General features: G+C 41.2%; 1 protein-coding gene across 1 annotated transcript; it reads right to left on the reverse strand.

The window, feature by feature from the left end:
- Nucleotides 1-98: 98 nt before the first annotated feature.
- Nucleotides 99-21424, reverse strand: LOC134677708 (zinc finger protein 883-like). Its single transcript, XM_063536172.1, has 14 exons — nt 21076-21424; nt 20749-20874; nt 19981-20155; nt 18472-18605; nt 17619-17807; nt 14388-14476; nt 13746-13868; nt 13006-13113; nt 9606-9708; nt 7641-7756; nt 2627-2735; nt 1800-1898; nt 442-558; nt 99-354 (listed from the first exon to the last, which is right to left on the reverse strand). Exons 1-14 carry the CDS (start codon nt 21202-21204, stop codon nt 220-222), a joined length of 1752 nt encoding a protein of 583 aa, XP_063392242.1. The 5' UTR covers nt 21205-21424; the 3' UTR covers nt 99-219.
- Between the last annotated feature and the right edge of the window lie 573 nt (nt 21425-21997).

Below are 21997 nucleotides of genomic sequence, written 5' to 3' on the forward strand. Positions count from 1 at the left end.
CAAATTGTGGCCCGCGTCAACTTCGGTAGCTACTATGTGGCCCTTGGCTGCTAAAAGGTTGCCGACCGCTGCTTTAAAACGTGAAAAAAGGGGTGAAAGTTTGTATGGGTAATCGATAAAAAGCAGATCGGATAAAAAATATGCTACCCAAGTTACTAACTCCACGCAGACGAAGTCGCGGGCAAAAGCTAATACTTATATAATCTGCAAATTGACAGTTCATAGAAACCCTCGCTCGGGCTCGAAGTGCAGCACGGCGACGGGCCGGTAGTCCTCCACGGTTTGAGGTTTCATTTCCTCCTGTTTGGTTTTTTTGCAGAGCGGGTAGCGTTTGGACTTGATGTTGAGATGGACCTGCAAAAAAAACAACAATAACAAAGGTGAATGAACGAAACCGGTTTGAAAAATAAAACGGTTTCCGAGCACCGGTTATAAATATACCTGTCTGTTATGCTTGTAGAGGTTGGATTGCTGCGAGAAGGTGGTGGGGCAGAACTCGCATATGAACGGCCGCTCGCCGGTGTGTGTTCTGATGTGAGACTCCAACTGGACCTTGGTCTAAAAAAACAAATAAAAAATCTATTCAATACCAGAGACAAGATTGACAACCTCCTAGTCGACACACATGCTAGTCGATGCATAATAGGGAGTATTACTGCAATGTTCTGCCGCCAGAGTGCAGCACTAATTCATTTAGTAAACCATAGAGGGTCGAGGGTGAGGGTAGAGGGAGGATCGGGTGACAAGCAAAAGTCACTAAGTACTATAAAAAAATTTAAGTAACAATGCACTTTGTTATGCGTGGAACACGGTTTATTGTCCAATAATTTCAATGGTGTTAGTTAGTGACTTTTGCTTGTCACCCGACGACATAGTAGGCCTTAAACAGTTTTTTGACAAGTTTTCATTTTGGTTTTCATTGATGCACCAAGGAGGTTTGTATTCAGGTGGCCTACCGCGAAAACCGAAATTCTAAATTTCTTTATCTGCCTCTCTATCGATCGAATGAGCAAGAGTGATAGAGAGGCAGAAACCGAACTTTCGATTGTCATATTTCACGGTAGGCCATGTGATTGACCTAGTGACGCATGATCATTGATGATGTCAATGCTGAGGTTTGTTTACTGTATGTGCTAATGGTGCCACCTACGCAGAGCCTTGTCTAATATTTCCTATTAATTTCCATCGTATTTCACGGAAACGTAAGAAAGTGTCTTGCTATTTCAGTCAGTCTCGGTACAAAAAGTACTGAGGTTGACTGAAGTAGCATGACAAATACAAACGATTCCGAGAAAATACGATGTCAAAGGATTATGTACGCAGTACTTTTTGTGCCGAGACATACTGAAATAGCAAGACACGTTCGTGCGATCGGAATTTTGTTAATTTCTAATGCTTTATGATTTTTTTTTGTCGTATGTAGCGGACATGCAAGAGAACAGTCTCACACCTGAGGATGCCGAAGGCCGGGCAAAGTGGAGAAGACTGAGCAGGAAAGTGGACCCTGGCGTTAGGCCGGGAAAACGCTAGGTTGAAGACCGCCAGGCTAAAGTGGGACTGGGCTGGACATGTCTGCCGGATGCATGATGACAGATGGGCCAAATTAGCCACTAGCTGGCATCCCCAGGGTAGTCGAGGCAGAGGCAGACCGAGAAAGAGATGGCGGGACGACCTGGATGCATTCCAGCGGGATTGGCGGGATCTTGCTCAGCACAAGGAGGATTGGAAAGGGAGAGGGGAGGCCTTTGTCCAGCAGTGGGACACACACATAGGCTAGTAAAAAAATATATAAACATTACCGGGAATCCCTTCCCGCAGTGGTGGCACATCTTGTTGTTGGGTCTTCCGCGGTGCACGTTCCGAATGTGCTGGTCGAGACCCACGCGATTTTTACTAGGCTGAAATGTTATATACTTATATTCATACATCCATTGAACCTAGTTTGGTCTCTAAGATTTTGATCCTGAATCGAAAGGTAATATAGGAAAAATAGTATTTTATACAATCGTGATATAATAGAGCTTTTCAGTCGAGTACCGTGTTTAGGCAACGAAGCTTGCTGAGTTGCCTAAGTCAGGTACGAGATTACAAACATACATTACAAATACATACATACATACAAAAACATACCCAATACATTACACTTATACATTACAAATACCCAATTGAAGTTTGAAGAAGGTATAATTGGATGACGTTTCTATCTGGAATATTTTTTTTATTTAATTACAATTATAAGCTTACAGTATAATATGAGAGATTACGGGGTAATATGATGTAAATTAATTTACTGTTTAAACTATTGCTCCAAACTATGTAAACTTTTTTTAAATCGTATTTTTACGGAAACGTACGAACGTGTCTTGCTTTCAGTCAGTCTCGGTACAAAAAGTACTGAGGTTGACTGAAATAGCATGACAAATACGAACGTTTCCGAGAAAATACGATGGAAAACAATTATGCACTAACCCCCTTATTCATGAAGGGTTACTAAAGTTGACAAGCCGATAATAATCGTTTGTCACTTTCCGACGTATTGGTATGATGGAAAGGGACAAACTATTATCGACTTGTCAATTTTAGTGAACGTTTATGAATAAGGGGTACATCAGTAACTTAGAGGTACCTTATGGCATATGTGGCACTGGTAGGTCCTGTGTAAATGTTTTTCCTCTATATGGTCCCGAAGCTTCGTCTTGTCTGCAAAACGCTTGTTGCAGTGGTCGCAGATAAACCTGTATAAAAAAAAAACATAATTATTATACACGGTGTAACATGAGAAAACCGAATAATTTTAACCACGCATTTCTGAGGTCAAAAGAAGGAAAAAAATTAATATGAGTTTAGGTAAATTTCGCCAAAAAAAAAAATTTTTTTTTAGTTTTGTTTTTTCAATTTTTTTAATGTATTTGTACATAAAAAATAAATGTTATTGGTAAACTTGTTACTTAAAATTGATTTTTACATTTTTTTTTTCGTAAAACCTTTTTGCAAAGTGTACTTGTCACTTTTTGACATCTATCAATAAGGATATTTAGACTACGTCCCATAGCAGCAACATCACCATCAAAAAAGCCTTTTTACATAATGTAACAACAACAACTTGTTTATTTTTAAATTAATATTATCTCTGAAACTAGGCGTTTTTAAAAAAAGTTTATAGGACATTTTTGTCTCTAAATATGATCAGGAATAAGCTGTTAAAATTATTCGGTTTACTCATGTTACCCAGTGTTGGCATCAATCTGAACTAAATCAATCCGGATTGATCAATCGAATTGACGCGTCAATCCGAATTGATCAATCCGGATTGATCAATTCGAATTGAATCAATTCTGATTGACGCGTCAATCCGATTGAATCAATTTGAATTAACGCATCAATCCTCAATTCGGATTAAATCAATTCTCAATCTAGATTAACCATAGTCCCTAAGATTACTTTTCAAAGGTGTAAGTTTTTGGGACTTACTTACTGGACTTAAATTCGATATCTGAGGTTCCCAGAGGTTCGGAAACATGTTCCTGATGTCAGTATTTTATTTTATTTATTTTATTGATTTTATTGATTTTATTGATTTTATTGATTTTATTGATTTTATTTATTTTATTTATTTTATTTATTTTATTTATTTTATTTATTTTATTTATTTTATTTATTTTATTTATTTTATTATTTTATTTATTTTATTTATTTTATTTATTTTATTTATTTTATTTATTTTATTTATTTTATTTATTTTATTTATATTATTTATTTATTTTATTTATTTTGTATTTTATTTACTTTTATTTATTTTATTTACATTATTTATTTCTTTTAATTATTTTATTTATAATATAATAAGATTTATAATAAGAACACACCACACAGGTAGATATAAAGATAAACAGAGGAACGGCAAAAAAACTTGTTTATGCTGGAGGCTTCATAGATCGCTCATGCCAACCTCGGTTATTCAATAACAACTTGAATTCAAGTGTGCGTAAAGATTACAATCGTTTGAACTGGTCAAAAACTTTATTATGAGGTAACTGAATAGACTTGGTTTTTATTTCGGTTACCGGTAACAGAGGTTAACCGTATCTGATACGGTTACCGAATCAAAGTGTTACCTTATCAGACGGTTACCGTTATGGTAGGGGTTTTTACAACCGCTTCTAAAATAACTTTATGAAAAACCCCGGTTAAGGTAACCGGTTCCTGTCCCTGGTAGAATCTAAATATTGCCATTGAAACCATGTTTTGCACCTTAGATATCGATTTTGAATGCAAGCAGTCACTTTCAAAAAATGACACTAAAATGTCCCGAAACAGGACACCTTTCAATATTGCAGTCGAAAAGATGTTTAGAAACCTCTGGCTACCTCAGATATCGATTTTAAACGCAATCGGGTAATTTCTAGGAAAGTCCCGAAAATGTTCCAAAAAGGACATCCTTCATAATGCCGTCAGAAACATGTTTCGGAACCTTTAGTAAACTCGGACACCGCTTCGGAACGCATTTAGTCAGTTTCAAAAAATGGCCTAAATAAAAAGGACATTAGGTGTACATACAAAGTAATCGTCAATCCGAATTGACGATTGAGGATTGAGGATTGACCGGTCAATTCGAATTAACGATTAGTAATCGTCAATCTTCAATCAGTAGATTTAGAATTAGTTTCGTCAATCGTCAATCGTCAATTCGAATTGATCGGTCAATCCTCAATCGTCAATCGTCAATTCGAATTGATATTTTGCCAACACTGTGTTACACCGTGTAGAACAACCATACATAATTCGATCAAGTCCCACAGCCAGTTTGAAAGGCTTGTGTGCGGCACGTCTGTACACGCGTCATTGTGTATGTGTGGGTAAGTCGCTGTACTGAGGTCGCCAGAAGTCCGCCAGATTCATGTCGCGGCCAGTCGCGGGGCGAGGTAATGCGAGTCGGGGCGGGGCGGTGCGTGGCCGTTCTGTATGATAATCAGAGCTCGGCGAGGGTGAGCTGTTTTCAGAGTTTGCACAACATGGACATGCCTTGTCATTCGATGGTATATGTGGTGTAATTTAATAACTAAAGAAATTATTTTATTTAGGCTGCCTTTCCGCTATGATCTTTACGTCGCCATTAAACCTCAAACCAAGACTCAATTCATTAACCTTCAAATCAAGAGTGAACAGGCACCTTCTGGGCGAGCTCGCTCCATCGTAGGCCACGTCTACGCCTCGGCTAGTCTGTGGCCATGAGTAAGCCCATTCATAAAAAAAAAAAAAAATTAAAACAAATTAATTTTATAGCAAGCTTTTTTAATAAACCTCTTATGTATATCATCCAAAATAATATGTATATCCATCCATATGCTACTATTAAAGTTTATTTGTACATAAGGCATTGTCATTTTATTTTAATTATAATTAATAAAGTTTTATTTTAATATTTCTTTCTGAGGTGTATCTATATTAATATCTATTGACATAAGTGACGTCAAAATGGCTCACTCCTGCCGAGCTCTGATGATAATACTATTACTTCTGTGGTTCGGGTTCTAGAGTACCTATACTTATATAAGGTCATGTGGAGAAAAAGAAACATCGTTTATTTAAGTCGGGGCAAGAGTAACAGTACGAGTATTTTTAGGGTTCCGTACCCAAAATGTAAAACGGGACCCTATTACTAAGACTTCGCTATCCGTCCGTCCGTCCGTCCGTCCGTCCGTCTGTCACCAGGCTGTATCTCACGAACCGTGATAGACAGTTGAAATTTTCACAGATGATGTATTTCTGTTGCCGCTATAACAACAAATGTTTATGCTGGAGGCTTCATAGATCGCTCATGCCAACCTCGGTTATTCAATAACAACTTGAATTCAAGTGTGCGTAAAGATTACAATCGTTTGAACTGGTCAAAAACTTTATTATGAGGTAACTGAATAGACTTGGTTTTTATTTCGGTTACCGGTAACAGAGGTTAACCGTATCTGATACGGTTACCGAATCAAAGTGTTACCTTATCAGACGGTTACCGTTATGGTAGGGGTTTTTACAACCGCTTCTAAAATAACTTTATGAAAAACCCCGGTTAAGGTAACCGGTTCCTGTCCCTGGTAGAATCTAAATATTGCCATTGAAACCATGTTTTGCACCTTAGATATCGATTTTGAATGCAAGCAGTCACTTTCAAAAAATGACACTAAAATGTCCCGAAACAGGACACCTTTCAATATTGCAGTCGAAAAGATGTTTAGAAACCTCTGGCTACCTCAGATATCGATTTTAAACGCAATCGGGTAATTTCTAGGAAAGTCCCGAAAATGTTCCAAAAAGGACATCCTTCATAATGCCGTCAGAAACATGTTTCGGAACCTTTAGTAAACTCGGACACCGCTTCGGAACGCATTTAGTCAGTTTCAAAAAATGGCCTAAATAAAAAGGACATTAGGTGTACATACAAAGTAATCGTCAATCCGAATTGACGATTGAGGATTGAGGATTGACCGGTCAATTCGAATTAACGATTAGTAATCGTCAATCTTCAATCAGTAGATTTAGAATTAGTTTCGTCAATCGTCAATCGTCAATTCGAATTGATCGGTCAATCCTCAATCGTCAATCGTCAATTCGAATTGATATTTTGCCAACACTGTGTTACACCGTGATAGACAGTTGAAATTTTCACAGATGATGTATTTCTGTTGCCGCTATAACAACAAATACTAAAAAAAAACAGAATAAAATAAAGATTTAAATGGGGCTCCCATACAACAAACGTGATTTTTGACCAAAGTTAAGCAACGTCGGGAGTGGTCAGTACTTGGATGGGTGACCGTTTTCTTTTTGCTCTTTTTTTTTTTGCATTATGGTACGGAACCCTTCGTGCGCGAGTCCGACTCGCACTTGCCCGGTTTTTTTTCCTACAAGTGTTACTCTTGCCCCAGTGTTTGTCTTACCCCATCTGATCTTACATAAAACGGAATAAAAACGGATATCTAGTGCTGCCTCTTGCGGCAGAACATTGCACTATTACGTCCTATAGGGATATGCCTGAAAGCTGACCCCTGAGCTGTTCCTGGGTGACATGGATGACAGAGAGAGGGAGAAAGAGAGATAGAGAGGGAGGGAGAGAGAGAAAGAAAGAGGGAGAGAGTCAGCTGACCTGAGCTGTTCCTGGGTGACATGGATGACAGAGAGAGAGAGAGAGAGTCAGTTGACCTGAGCTGTTCCTGGGTGACATGGATGACAGAGAGAGAGAGAGAGAGAGAGAGTCAGTTGACCTGAGCTGTTCCTGGGTGACATGGATGACAGAGAGAGAGGGAGAGAGTCAGCTGACCTGAGCTGTTCCTGGGTGACATGGATGACAGAGAGAGAGAGAGTCAGTTGACCTGAGCTGTTCCTGGGTGACATGGATGACAGAGAGAGAGAGAGAGAGTCAATTGACCTGAGCTGTTCCTGGGTGACATGGATGACAGAGAGAGAGAGAGAGTCAGTTGACCTGAGCTGTTCCTGGGTGACATGGATGACAGAGAGAGAGGGAGAGAGTCAGCTGACCTGAGCTGTTCCTGGGTGACATGGATGACAGAGAGAGAGAGAGAGTCAGTTGACCTGAGCTGTTCCTGGGTGACATGGATGACAGAGAGAGAGAGAGAGAGTCAGCTGACCTGAGCTGCTCCTGGGTGACATGTTTGAGGCTGTTCTTCATGTGCCGCTGGTACGAGCACACGGACGAGAAGCTGATCCCGCACGCGGCGCAGTACGCCGCCGACGCCATCTTGTCCTGCAAAAAACAGTTAAGTAACTAAAATTAGCTAAGGCCCACTTGCACCATTCCACTAACCCGGGGTTAACCGGTTAAACCTGGAGTTAGCATAGTTACCAGTACAATTTGACACTGGTTTAACGGTTTAACCGCTTAACCCCGGTTTAGTGGGATGGTGCAAGTGAGAATACGGCAAAATTAACATTACGAGCATACTCCGGGCAAAGACAATTTGAAAATGAAGAGTTACTGTCAATTGTCATGGTAAATTAACCATTCATTAACTGTTCAGTAAAATACACATACAATATAAAACTACTCAACTTACTAGTTAATTTAACACGGCAAATGCAATGTACGTACGCACTTATTATTAAGACACTTAAACTCCTTATATTCGTGTAAAACTTATCTACTACGCTCGCATGACGCATCACACAGTGCTGAGCGCTGCGCGCTCCAAGTAGACAGCGATCGTGCTCACCTTTAAACTTGTTTTGTATGCTTTTATAATCCTACCGGCAAATTGTAACTTTTATGGTTTTGTGATTGTATTAATGTTTACGCTCGCTAGCTTAGATTAAGCATAGATTAAGTACATAGGCTGCTACTTATGTATCCGGAATGGGCAACTTACTGGAACTATATTAAATATATATATATAACATATAAAAATGGAACTCTTTGGAAGCAAAATACAGTTTGTTTCACATGTCTATCAATTGGTTTTACATTGTAGCATTATTTAAAAAAATTCTTTGTTGCACCTTCAACGGATTTACTTGTGAAAATTTTCGTGCAGATGTTTTTTTTATGATGTTCGGAGTAGATAAACTCAAAAATAGTGCATGGATCGACTATTTTCGACTTTTGGGGAGTAAGTTCCATCGAAGGTCAATGTTTTAGTGAATAAATTGTGGTCGTAGTACATTACGGTATTTACGGTAGGACGAATAAAAAAAAAACGTTCAAAATCGGCTGTTATCCCACAAAATATAGATGCTGTGAACGAGCTCATAATGCAAGATGGTTATAGTATATATCGCAAGATAGAGGCATCTCATGGCAATAGTATGACGAGCATTTGTAAGATATTACATGAACATTTGGTTCAAAAAAAAAGAAAAAGTCGCGAAAGAGCCGTTCTTGCCTACAAAATGCACGTCTTGTATACCAAGATCAGAATGGAAAAAGTGCTATGAAAAGTCGTTTCTACATTTGCAAAAGTTCATCATTCATCTTGGTGGACAAATACAAAGGTAATAAAACCATTTATAACTATAGATATTTGTTATTTTTTGTGTTTCCGGATACATAAGTAGCAGCCCTCGTATCATAGCTAAAAATTATGCATGTCGTTTTCTTTTCTCAAGTAAGTGAATTATTGTTATTCTTTTGGGAAATAAAGACCTTTAAACCGAAATTATGTAGCTACAGTACATTTTTCTATTTTTATTGATAGCATAACTAAAAATTAACATTCGTTATACCACCTTTATGCAGACGATTTACAGGTTTATTCAGCGTCCAACCTTGATGACATCAGTTCTCTAGGCAGTCAAATTAACTCCGACTTGGAGTCTATTCGCGTATGGGCATCATCCTTCGGGCACAGAGTAAATAATAGTACTAGGTACAGAAGACTCACTCTCTAACAAAACGCGTCTGTCACGATCAGCACAGATATGGCCGCTAGGTGGCGACAGCGCCACGCGCGGCTTATGGCAAACCCCAAAATTGGGGTCGAACGGATGTACTTTTAGCTACCTGTAGCAAAGCGACGAAATCGCGGAGTGAGCCACGCCTGCTTCGGGCTGAAAATTAACACCACAAAGTCGCAGGCAATAATCATTAACGGAAATATTACCTTAACGTGATGTTTCTCCATATGTCGCTTCAGGCTGGCCTTCCATCTGAACACTTTTTCACACACGGTGCAAGGGAACGCGTTCTGTAGCTCGTGCACTGCACTGGAAAACGAACCTTATGTTAAACACGGCACGGTTGACTGTTGCTTGATAAACATCAAGATAAATGTTTTTAGGGTTCCGTACCCAAAGGCATAGAGTGCTCACTCACTTTAGTTTTAGTACCAAAAAGACTATTATTTTCGTAGTCGACATCTAGCATCGAGTAGCGGAATTATCTACTTGACAATAGATGTTACAACGACCGAAAAGTCTAATGCTCAACAATTTTCAGCTAATATTATAACCGGATTAACCGGAATTCTATTTTCAACTCCTTCTGCTTTTAAAAGTTGCACATTGTTGTTCAATACAATTTTCATGAGTCGCGACACTAGAGGGTTCTAGTATCGAGTAGCGGTACTGATAATTCCGCTACTCGATGCTAGATGTCGACTGCGAAAATAGTCGTTTTGGTACCAAAACTGATGTATGGAGTTAGCACTCTATTCTTACTATATTTCTCCATGACTTCACTCTTAAATTGCATGTTCATATATTTTAAAGCGGCACGGCCGCTCGGATATATCTGTGTCGCACTCGGGACACTGCACCCGCGCCTTGTGCGTGTCCTTGTGGTACCGGTTCCTAGCGTGTCCACATATTATAGAGCGGCACGGCCGGTGGGATATATCTGAGTGTACTCACAGGCGGTGGTTCATGAGGCCGGCTCTGTGGCTGAAGCTCTTGTCGCACTCGGGACACTGCACCCGCGCCTTGTGCGTGTCCTTGTGGTACCGGTTCCTAGCGTGTCCACATATTATAGAGCGGCACGGCCGTTGGGATATATCTGAGTGTACTCACAGGCGGTGGTTCATGAGGCCGGCTCTGTGGCTGAAGCTCTTGTCGCACTCGGGACACTGCACCCGCGCCTTGTGCGTGTCCTTGTGGTACCGGTTCCTAGCGTGTCCACATATTATAGAGCGGCACGGCCGGTGGGATATATCTGAGTGTACTCACAGGCGGTGGTTCATGAGGCCGGCTCTGTGGCTGAAGCTCTTGTCGCACTCGGGACACTGCACGCGCGCCTTGTGCGTGTCCTTGTGGTACCGGTTCCTAGCGTGTCCACATATTATAGAGCGGCACGGCCGGTGGGATATATCTGAGTGTACTCACAGGCGGTGGTTCATGAGGCCGGCTCTGTGGCTGAAGCTCTTGTCGCACTCGGGACACTGCACCCGCGCCTTGTGCGTGTCCTTGTGGTACCGGTTCCTAGCGTGTCCACATATTATAGAGCGGCACGGCCGGTGGGATATATCTGAGTGTACTCACAGGCGGTGGTTCATGAGGCCGGCTCTGTGGCTGAAGCTCTTGTCGCACTCGGGACACTGCACCCGCGCCTTGTGCGTGTCCTTGTGGTACCGGTTCCTAGCGTGTCCACATATTATAGAGCGGCACGGCCGGTGGGATATATCTGAGTGTACTCACAGGCGGTGGTTCATGAGGCCGGCTCTGTGGCTGAAGCTCTTGTCGCACTCGGGACACTGCACCCGCGCCTTGTGCGTGTCCTTGTGGTACCGGTTCCTAGCGTGTCCACATATTATAGAGCGGCACGGCCGGTGGGATATATCTGAGTGTACTCACAGGCGGTGGTTCATGAGGCCGGCTCTGTGGCTGAAGCTCTTGTCGCACTCGGGACACTGCACCCGCGCCTTGTGAGTGTCCTTGTGGTACCGGTTCCTAGCGTGTCCACATATTATAGAGCGGCACGGCCGGTGGGATATATCTGAGTGTACTCACAGGCGGTGGTTCATGAGGCCGGCTCTGTGGCTGAAGCTCTTGTCGCACTCGGGACACTGCACCCGCGCCTTGTGCGTGTCCTTGTGGTACCGGTTCCTAGCGTGTCCACATATTATAGAGCGGCACGGCCGGTGGGATATATCTGAGTGTACTCACAGGCGGTGGTTCATGAGGCCGGCTCTGTGGCTGAAGCTCTTGTCGCACTCGGGACACTGCACCCGCGCCTTGTGCGTGTCCTTGTGGTACCGGTTCCTAGCGTGTCCACATATTATAGAGCGGCACGGCCGGTGGGATATATCTGAGTGTACTCACAGGCGGTGGTTCATGAGGCCGGCTCTGTGGCTGAAGCTCTTGTCGCACTCGGGACACTGCACCCGCGCCTTGTGCGTGTCCTTGTGGTACCGGTTCCTAGCGTGTCCACATATTATAGAGCGGCACGGCCGATGGGATATATCTGAGTGTACTCACAGGCGGTGGTTCATGAGGCCGGCTCTGTGGCTGAAGCTCTTGTCGCACTCGGGACACTGCACGCGCGCCTTGTGCGTGTCCTTGTGGTACCGGTTCCTAGCGTGTCCACATATTATAGAGCGGCACGGCCGGTGGGATATATCTGAGTGTACTCACAGGCGGTGGTTCATGAGGCCGGCTCTGTGGCTGAAGCTCTTGTCGCACTCGGGACACTGCACCCGCGCCTTGTGCGTGTCCTTGTGGTACCGGTTCCTAGCGTGTCCACATATTATAGAGCGGCACGGCCGGTGGGATATATCTGAGTGTACTCACAGGCGGTGGTTCATGAGGCCGGCTCTGTGGCTGAAGCTCTTGTCGCACTCGGGACACTGCACCCGCGCCTTGTGCGTGTCCTTGTGGTACCGGTTCCTAGCGTGTCCACATATTATAGAGCGGCACGGCCGGTGGGATATATCTGAGTGTACTCACAGGCGGTGGTTCATGAGGCCGGCTCTGTGGCTGAAGCTCTTGTCGCACTCGGGACACTGCACGCGCGCCTTGTGCGTGTCCTTGTGGTACCGGTTCCTAGCGTGTCCACATATTATAGAGCGGCACGGCCGGTGGGATATATCTGAGTGTACTCACAGGCGGTGGTTCATGAGGCCGGCTCTGTGGCTGAAGCTCTTGTCGCACTCGGGACACTGCACCCGCGCCTTGTGCGTGTCCTTGTGGTACCGGTTCCTAGCGTGTCCACATATTATAGAGCGGCACGGCCGGTGGGATATATCTGAGTGTACTCACAGGCGGTGGTTCATGAGGCCGGCTCTGTGGCTGAAGCTCTTGTCGCACTCGGGACACTGCACCCGCGCCTTGTGCGTGTCCTTGTGGTACCGGTTCCTAGCGTGTCCACATATTATAGAGCGGCACGGCCGGTGGGATATATCTGAGTGTACTCACAGGCGGTGGTTCATGAGGCCGGCTCTGTGGCTGAAGCTCTTGTCGCACTCGGGACACTGCACCCGCGCCTTGTGCGTGTCCTTGTGGTACCGGTTCCTAGCGTGTCCACATATTATAGAGCGGCACGGCCGGTGGGATATATCTGAGTGTACTCACAGGCGGTGGTTCATGAGGCCGGCTCTGTGGCTGAAGCTCTTGTCGCACTCGGGACACTGCACGCGCGCCTTGTGCGTGTCCTTGTGGTACCGGTGGGAATCTATGGAACTGTACATTAGAGAAATATATTTATTTCTAATAGGGAATATTACTGGAATGTTCTGCCGCAAGAGTGCAGCACTAATTTGTTTAGTAAACCATGGAGTAACTTATACATACTAGGCCTTAAACAGTTTTTGATAAGTTTTCCAAGAACGCCATTTGACTTTAACCTCTAGCCGTCCAGAGACCTATAAAAAGGTCTCCTGTTCCATTCTAATTTGAACTTTGTGTTAACTGAATAAAATTTCATTTTGCTTGGCAAGCTTATGGGCGGCTAGAGGTTAATCGTTATTCTTCCACTGATATTGTGTTAACTTGATAAATATTAATATTAACGCCATCTACTCGAGAATAGGCTGAAGGTTATGGCGCCATCGCTCGAAAAGATTCCATACCTTTGGCCTACTGTCGAGTAGATGGCGTTAATATTAATATTTAACAAGTTAACACATATCAGTGAAAGACTAACGATCAAAGTCAAATGGCGTTCTAACAGTTTTAATCTTCTGTCAATAGATGGCAGTAAATTTACAGTGGCTACATAATTTACTTTGACAATCCGCCTCTATACACTCTATTCTCTTTGCTGTAATGTTGATAAATTTAATTAAACAGACTTTTATTATCATGTAACTTACTTGGATATTTTCCCGCAGATATTACACTTGTACTGTTTGAGTGATATTTCATGCGTCGAATAGTAATGTTGCTGCATTACTTTCATGTCCAATGTGCGTTTATGGCATATACTGCATTCATACCTGAAGGCAAAACAAAAAAAAAACCAGTCAAGTGCGAGTCGGACTCGCGCGTGAAGGGTTCCGTACTATTACGCAAAATCAACAAAAGACACGGTCGTTGTATGGGAGCCCCACTTAAATATTTTATGATGTTTTTAGTATTTGTAGTTATAGCGGCAACAGATATACATCATCATTGAAAATTTCAAATGGTTTATCACAATTCATGAGATACAGCTTGGTGACAGAAAGACAGACAGGCAGCGGATTCTTAGTAATAGAGTCCCGTTTTTACCCTTTGGTTACGGAACCCTAAAAAATTACATTATAATTACAATTGAATTGGTCCAGTAGTTTCGGAGAAAATAGGCTGAGACATACAGACAGACGCACGAGTGATCCTATAAGGGTTCTGTTTTTTCCTTTTGAGGAATGCTGAAGCTATAACTCCCGTGAGAGTAAAATAGAGTTTACCTCCCGCTGCACACGCGTGAAATAGCTCGATTACTAAGCAAGGGTGGTGAAAATGAAATGGTCTACCTTCTCATGTGTCTCTTGTAGTGCGCGGTAAACGAGTCCACAGACGAGATGACAGTTTGACATATCGGGCAGCTGTATTCACCCAAACACTGGAAATATATATACAGTGAAACCTGGATAAGTGAGATCTCAAGGGACGAGCAAATTTGTCTCACTTAAAGAGGTTTTCCACTTATCCAGGCTCCCAGTTAGACAGGTACAGATAAATTTCTGTCTCATTTACAGAGGTTTCCATTAATAGAGGTGAGAATAGAGTATATTTCAGTTATAGAGGTGGCTAAGAAGGTATTTAGTAATTAATATCTTTAAAACTAAATAAGGTAAAATAATCCTTGTCCCAAAATATGTTTTAAGCCTGTTTAAATATTTCTTTGAATTTATTTTGAATGATTCTCCAATGGATAGATATATCAAAATTAAATTAAATTTGATACGGACTTCATTGCGTATTAGAAATTTAATAAATGAAAATTATTTTTTTCTTGTTACTTATCAAAATTTCAGCTTTCGTTTCGGTAGTTTTAGCTACTTAGATAAATTAACTAAATCAAAGTTTGAAGTTGTTTAGACACAATTAGGCAAATGCGGAATTTGTGGATAGACTAAAAGTTAGTAAGAATACGGAAATCGTTCAATGAAGTCCAAGTTAGAGAGGTCATAGATTGACGTTATCTCAGATACAGAAGTCAATTCCCTATAAAATTCTAAAAAATAATTAGGAAAATGTAATCTAATAAATATAGTCTCAGTAAAAGAGGTAAAATACACTCTCCGTCTCACTTATAGAGGTAAATGTGACTATAAAATCACAACAACGAATCCCAGTTATAGAGGTTCGTTTTTTCTCAGTAACAGAGGTAATTCAGTGCTAAAGTGTCGGGACCGCACCATGAGTCCCAGCTATAGAGGTTTCTCACTTATCCAGGTCCCACTTAACCAGGTTTCACTGTATTTCAGGTTAATATACTTAATCGGTAAATAAACAATGAATCTGAAATACTTACATAAAACTACTTTATAACAAAATTAAAAACTAAACAAATCTAAATTAAAATACGTCTAAATAAGGCCCCCGCGGCATTGTGCCAAAGATGCTGGCAGCATTCCCTCGCTGAATGGCAATGCTAATGCGCTGCCAGCTCTCTGGTCACCGGGAAAATCGACGAGCTTTTTGCATAGTTCTTTGCAGGTTAATTAATGCCAAAGAGAATAGAGTGGATAGAGTTACTGTCATAGTAAATTATGTAGTCACAGTACATTTACTGCCATCTTTCGACAGAAGATTAAAACTGTTAACGCCATTTGACTTTGATCCTTATTCTTTCACTGATATGTGTTAACTTGTTAAATATTAATATTAACGCCATCTACTCGAGAGTAGGCTGAAGGTTATGGCGCCATCGCTCGAAAAGATTGCACCATACCTTTGGCCTAGTATCGATTCCCATAGAAAATGGACCAGCGAAAATGTATGAAACAGCCAAATTTTTAAGTGATTTCGGGGTTGGTCCCATAGTAAAAGTTGCTCAGTATAATCCCAAAACCTCTCTGGCAACGGGAATGCAGTTATTTTTTAGCTTCCCTCTATGTACCTCTACCTATGTAATATGTATTTTTTTTATTGATTTATAGCATAGTCTGTTCGAGATCCTGAAAACGGTGAAAAATAAAGATAAATCTCCTAAAAATACGTGTGATGTCATTACTTCATTAGATTCGTCATGATGTCTAGAAAAATGTATTAGAAGCGTGTATTAGCACACAAGAAATATCAAAATTTATAAGCAAAAAAAGTAAATATTTTTATTTCCCCAATATCTCAAAAAGTATTCATATTTAAGAAACGAAAATTCATATTATTAAAGAGGAGGATATTTCCAATAAAACATTCCATACTTGCTGAACTGTATCTCCATTATTTATACCCTTTTTTTTTCATTCCCTTTTTTTGCTTATAACTTTTGATATTATTTCTTATAATGAGGTATCACACGTATTTTTAGGAGCTTTATCTTTATTTTTCACCGTTTTCAGGATCTCGAACAGACTAGCATGCCCAAGCTGGTATTTGCCCGGGCACAGCTCAAAAATTGTTATATATTCGGTAAATCCAGTTCCCTCACCTGTAAATCAGTATAGTGTAACGTAGGAACCTACAGCAAATGAGCAAAGTATATAAGAATCTCTTATACAATCTGGAACAACACACCGATACCGCGATGTAGGATACTGTCAGCGCCATCTAGTGCTAAATGTTATTACTAGAAATAGGCTAAGATTTTTGCCACCTATCCCTTTAAGCGAGAGAAAGAGATGGGTGTTGGTTCCGCTTGACTACTAATCCCAAGAATTGACATAGGCACTAGTTTTTACGAAAGCGACTGCCATCTGACGTTCCAACCCAGAGGGTAAACTAGGCCTTATTGGGATTACTCCGGTTTCCTCACGATATTTTCCTTCACCGAAAAGCGACTGGCAAATATCAAATGATATTTCGTACATAAGTTCCGAAAAACTCATTGGTACGAGCCGGGGTTTAAGCCCGTCACCTTATTTATTTCTTGTGTTTTATAAAAATTGTATTTAAAATAAATTTGAACATATTAATATACTAGCCACCCGCCCCGGCTTCGCACGGGTTAGCAAATACACTTAAACCTTCCTCAAGAATCACTCTATTGATAGGTGAAAACCGCATGAAAATCCGTTCAGTAGTTTTTGAGTTTATCGCGAACAAACACACAAACAGACATACGCTTTGGCTTAGTTTTATAGGAGGCTGTCCATAAATTACATCATCGTTTTTTGACCCCCCCCCCACTAAAATCATCCATCCCCCGTTTCCTCCTGTCATGCTACCGTCATCCGATGTCCAGACCCCCCCCCCTTAATTTGAAATAACGTAATTTATGAATAGCCCCCCAAGGTGTATTGATGTACTCACACTAGAATGCTTATTCGTCATATGTGCCTCATAAGACTTGATATAGTTATATCCTATAATACATGTAGATACATCTGTACTCTGGGCCTACTTTATTTTATAAGGGGCTATTCATAAATTACGTCATTTCAAATTAGGGGGGGGGTCTGGACATCGGATGACGGTAGCATGAAGTAGGAGGAAATGGGGTCATTTGAAGCATGCTTTTTGGATGATTATAGGGGGGAGGGGTCAAAAATCGATGACGTAATTTATGGACAGCCCCTAAGGTGTATTGATGTACTCACACTAGAATGCTTATTCGTCATATGTGCTTCATAAGACTTGATATAGTTATATCCTATAATACATGTAGTACATCTGTACTGGGCCTTGAGGTAGTTGTCTCTGGTCGCCTCTCTCTCGCGCTCCGCTAGCATTTCCTCGTAGGATAGCTCTATGGTTATTATTTTGCCGTCGGATTTTTTTTTATTTATCTGGAAAAAAAAGGTAACTATAATTGTCATAGAGGGGGAGGGGGAGATAAGGGGGTGAAACCATTTTTGGTACATAATGCTTTTTATACATATACGTATGAATGAAAAAAACCTTGGTTGTACAAAAGTCTAAGACTTACTTATGCTTCAAATTTGACAGCTAATGTAGATGGCGCTGTATTACTCTGTATTAAAGGGCCAGTAATGTACAAAAGGTCGCATTTAAAATTTCAGTTGTCATTTTATATATGTAGCCATACAGCGCCATCTCGTTCAGCTGTCAAAGTCAGAGGCTCAATTTTATATATGATCAATAACTCTTTGATTTAAGTAACAGTTATTTAAGATACAAGTGCGAAAAATAGGAAATACGCAACGAGTGGCGAATTATCTATTCGCACGTGTATTGGTACAGTCGCCATCAGATATATCGGAGCGGCCAAGGTGTTCACAATATCTGAACAAGCACTCTAACGCCCTGACAATAGAGGCGTGCTCAGATATTTGTGAGCACCTTGGCCGCTCCGATATATCTGATGGCGACTGTACAACGTTTCACAGTACGTACGGCCCTTTAAATTTTCGACTGTTACGTAAGGTGCTTATTACAGCACAGGGTGTCGTAATGGACCACCATATGTATTGTAAACATAAAAATACGCACCTTAGTTTTATTTTTGAAACTAGTCTTCTTTACTTTCTTTTTCCGTTTCTTCCCTGTCTCAGTCTTCAATATTTTAATGTCCGGTTCATCTACCACTGGGTCTTCTAGTTCGGCCGGTGTTATGTCAAGGTCATCTAGAAATACAGGTTAGGTTTCGTTCGTAGGTTTCTAATAGAGCCCGAGCATTGTCTATTGTTAAGTAAAACCGCTCGTGCCACGTGCCACAAACACCGGCATAAAAACCTGCGTACTACGGTTACTTACTGAGTGCCGGCGAGTCGAACACTATAGAACCAGTCTAAAATGTGTCATCGAGATGCGTAACGAAGGCGCGTTATCGAGAGCGCATCTACACTGTTTTTTTAGGGTTCCGTACCCAAAGGGTAAAACGGGACCCTATTACTAAGACTTCGCTGTCCGTCCGTCCGTCTGTCACCAGGCTGTATCTCACGAACCGTGATAGCTAGACAGTTGAAATTTTCACAGATGATGTATTTCTGTTGCCGCTATAACAACAAATACTAAAAACAGAATAAAATAAAGATTTAAATGGGGCTCCCATACAACAAACGTGATTTTTGACCAAAGTTAAGCAACGTCGGGAGTGGTCAGTACTTGGATGGGTGACCGTTTTTTTTTTTGTTTTTTTTTGCATTATGGTACGGAACCCTTCGTGCGCGAGTCCGACTCGCACTTGCCCGGTTTTTAGCGTTGGACTAGCCCGCGCTCAGGTGCCAAATAGAATAAGTATGACTCTTTTTTGCAGGTAAGTAGCACGTGCGGTTTTACTTAACAATAGACAATAGGATTAGCCGGGCTCTGTTACAAAGCTACTAACTATAGATAGATAAAATACTCTTTATTGGCACACCTCAGTAAAAAGATACAAAAGATAAGAACAATTGATTAAATGTAGAGGCAGACAACAGGCGGTCTTATCGCTAAAGAGCGATCTCTTCCAGACAACCTAAGTAAGGTGAATGTGGGGAAAACATATTAATTACAACTCTCGAATTTGAAGACTTACTAACTTATGTATTTGTAAGAAAGGGACAAAACATAATTGAACTAAATCAGGTCCGTAAAGTTTTATGAATAAGGTAAGTCTATAGGTTGATAAGGTAAGTGTATAAGTCTATCCTAGAGGAGCTGAAGATCACCACACGGCTCTCTACAAAATGTCAAGAACGCGCACTCAGCTTCGTTGGTCATATCATGCGGTCTAAAAAGCACGACCTAGAAAGGCAGATTATCTTGGGCCAAATAGAGGGCAAGCGAGCGCGAGGAAAAGCACCCATGAGATGGTCTGATGTTCTGAAGAGGGTGGTTGGCGGCAACATGCAGTGCGTGACCCATATGGCCTATGATCGCACACTGTGGAGACGTAGCATACATGGTCGCGATCCTCAGCAAGGATGGACCGAGGAAGAAGAAGAAGATAGGTTGATTCATAAAACCTGGTGCGGATTTTATATGAAAATTTTGATAGTTCAATAGTAAAAGTAATACCTCTATCATCGTCCCAGTCAATTTTGACCTCATCCTTAACGTATACAGTAAGCTGCAAGTCCTTCTGTATGTTGGGCTTCTCCTCCGAGTCCGGGGCAACGTTCACAGGGCTGTTGACTCTGACTAGCAGCCGCGGGGGCCGGCTTATGTCTGTCAGCAGGCATTCATACAGGTTCTGGAAGTATACATTTAATAAAAAACCGGGCAAGTGCGAGTCGGAGTCGCGCACGAAGGGTTCCGTACCATAATGCAAAAAAAAAACGGAAAAAAATGCAAAAAAAAAACGGTCACCCATCCAAGTACTGACCACGCCCGACGTTGCTTAACTTTGGTCAAAAATCACGTTTGTTGTATGGGAGCCCCACTTAAATCTTTATTTTATTCTGTTTTTAGTATTTGTTGTTAGAGCGGCAAAAGAAATACATCATCTATGAAAATTTCAACTGTCTATCTATCACGGTTCATGAGATACAGCCTGGTGACAGACGGACGGACAACGGACGGACGGACGGCAGTCTTAGTAGTAGGCTCCCGTTTTACCCTTTGGATACGGAACCCTAAAAAAGACGTTTATTCAAAACGTTCGAACATAGGTACATAACAAAAGTACACGATAATGCTTACAAAGTAATTGAAAAAGAAAGATTTCTTTATTTTTCACTTTATTGCACAAATAAAGAATAGAAACTTAATGTACAAAAGGCGAACTTAATGCCATGAGGCATTCGTTACCAGTCAGAATGGGCAAACGGTAATCTCATTATTTACCTCGTTAGTATAAGTTTGGAGGATCCTGTAAGAGTCCATCACTTGTTCCTTGAAACATACCACTTTCCGCAGCAGCGCCTCGCACTCCCAACATATGTTGGGACAAACTTGGGGCACATCACATAGCTGCAATTTAAACATATTATTATCTATGTATATCAATGCCCCATATAGCTTTTACATGACTATTAATAGTATAAAAAAGGGAATAATGAAACCCTATTTGAGATGTAAAGAGTTGGAATTTGCGAGACTTAATTTAAATACTATACAAGTAATAGGGGTATTCGTGCCGTAATACTAGCATATCTTATGCAAAAATCGTACAGGAATTTCATTTAAGGTGTCCAAGTAAAACCTCTTCATTCTCTCGTCAGTAACTTTCTGCAGGGTCCTGCCCACACACAGACACGCCATGCACAGCAATTTATCAACAACAGTGTGCTTGTTTTCCATTTTAGAAGAATTTTTCACGAGGGTGCACAAAATAGAAAGTTGCTGAATTTATATCAATTTGGCACAAAAAACGGGAATTGCATGACTTCTTAATGGATGAACACACACTTTATTTAATTATAGAACATTTTTTATGGTCATAATCATGATTTTAACTGCGTTTAAGTGATAATTTACGAAAACAGTTTCAAATCAAAAACATACAACAAAACAAATCGCCGCCATTATTAAAATAGTGCTGTGCGAAATCGAAACGTCACAATTTGTTATGAAAATCGGTTTATCGATTTGTAGAATCACGAGATGTGGACACATGAGGACATAGCTTTAAAAAGAGTATTGCCAGGATATGAACTGACAGGTGATTGACACGATGACATTTATTAAGTTGCTAACACACTATCGCACCGCACCAAGGTCATTGTGGGACGCACCCATAAGTAAGAGGGAGAAAGAGATATCGCTTTCTCCCTTTTACTTATGGGTGCGTCCCACAATGACCTTGGTGCGGTGCGATAGTGTGTTAGCAACTTTAATCTGGGCCACTATTTTAATAAAATTAATTCATTTTTGTGACGCTAATAAATAAATAGCGCTTATTTATAGATGGTCAAGCAAATCTTGTCAGTAGAAAAAGGCGCGAAATTCAAATTTTCTATGAGACGATATCCCTTCGCGCCTACATTTTTCAAATTTGCCGCCTTTTTCTACTGACAAGATCTGCTTGACCAAGTATATTAATAACGGTGACTAAAAAGGAATCATAGTTATTATAAAAATGCAGCTTAAAAAT

This window comes from Cydia fagiglandana, chromosome 26 (genome assembly GCF_963556715.1).
Source record: "Cydia fagiglandana chromosome 26, ilCydFagi1.1, whole genome shotgun sequence".
Classification (NCBI taxonomy): Eukaryota; Metazoa; Arthropoda; class Insecta; order Lepidoptera; family Tortricidae; genus Cydia; species Cydia fagiglandana.

Bases quoted from the DNA above. Each gene is read 5' to 3' on its own strand.
- LOC134677708 (XM_063536172.1), bottom strand. From the start codon at position 21,204: ATGGAAAACAAGCACACTGTTGTTGATAAATTGCTGTGCATGGCGTGT. The intron at 13,869-14,387 runs GTAGACCATTTC...TTTTGCCTTCAG, and splicing joins TACAAGAGACACATGAGAAG to GTATGAATGCAGTATATGCC. The intron at 1,899-2,626 runs GTACCTCTAAGT...ATAACATTTCAG, and splicing joins AGTGCCACATATGCCATAAG to CCTAGTAAAAATCGCGTGGG.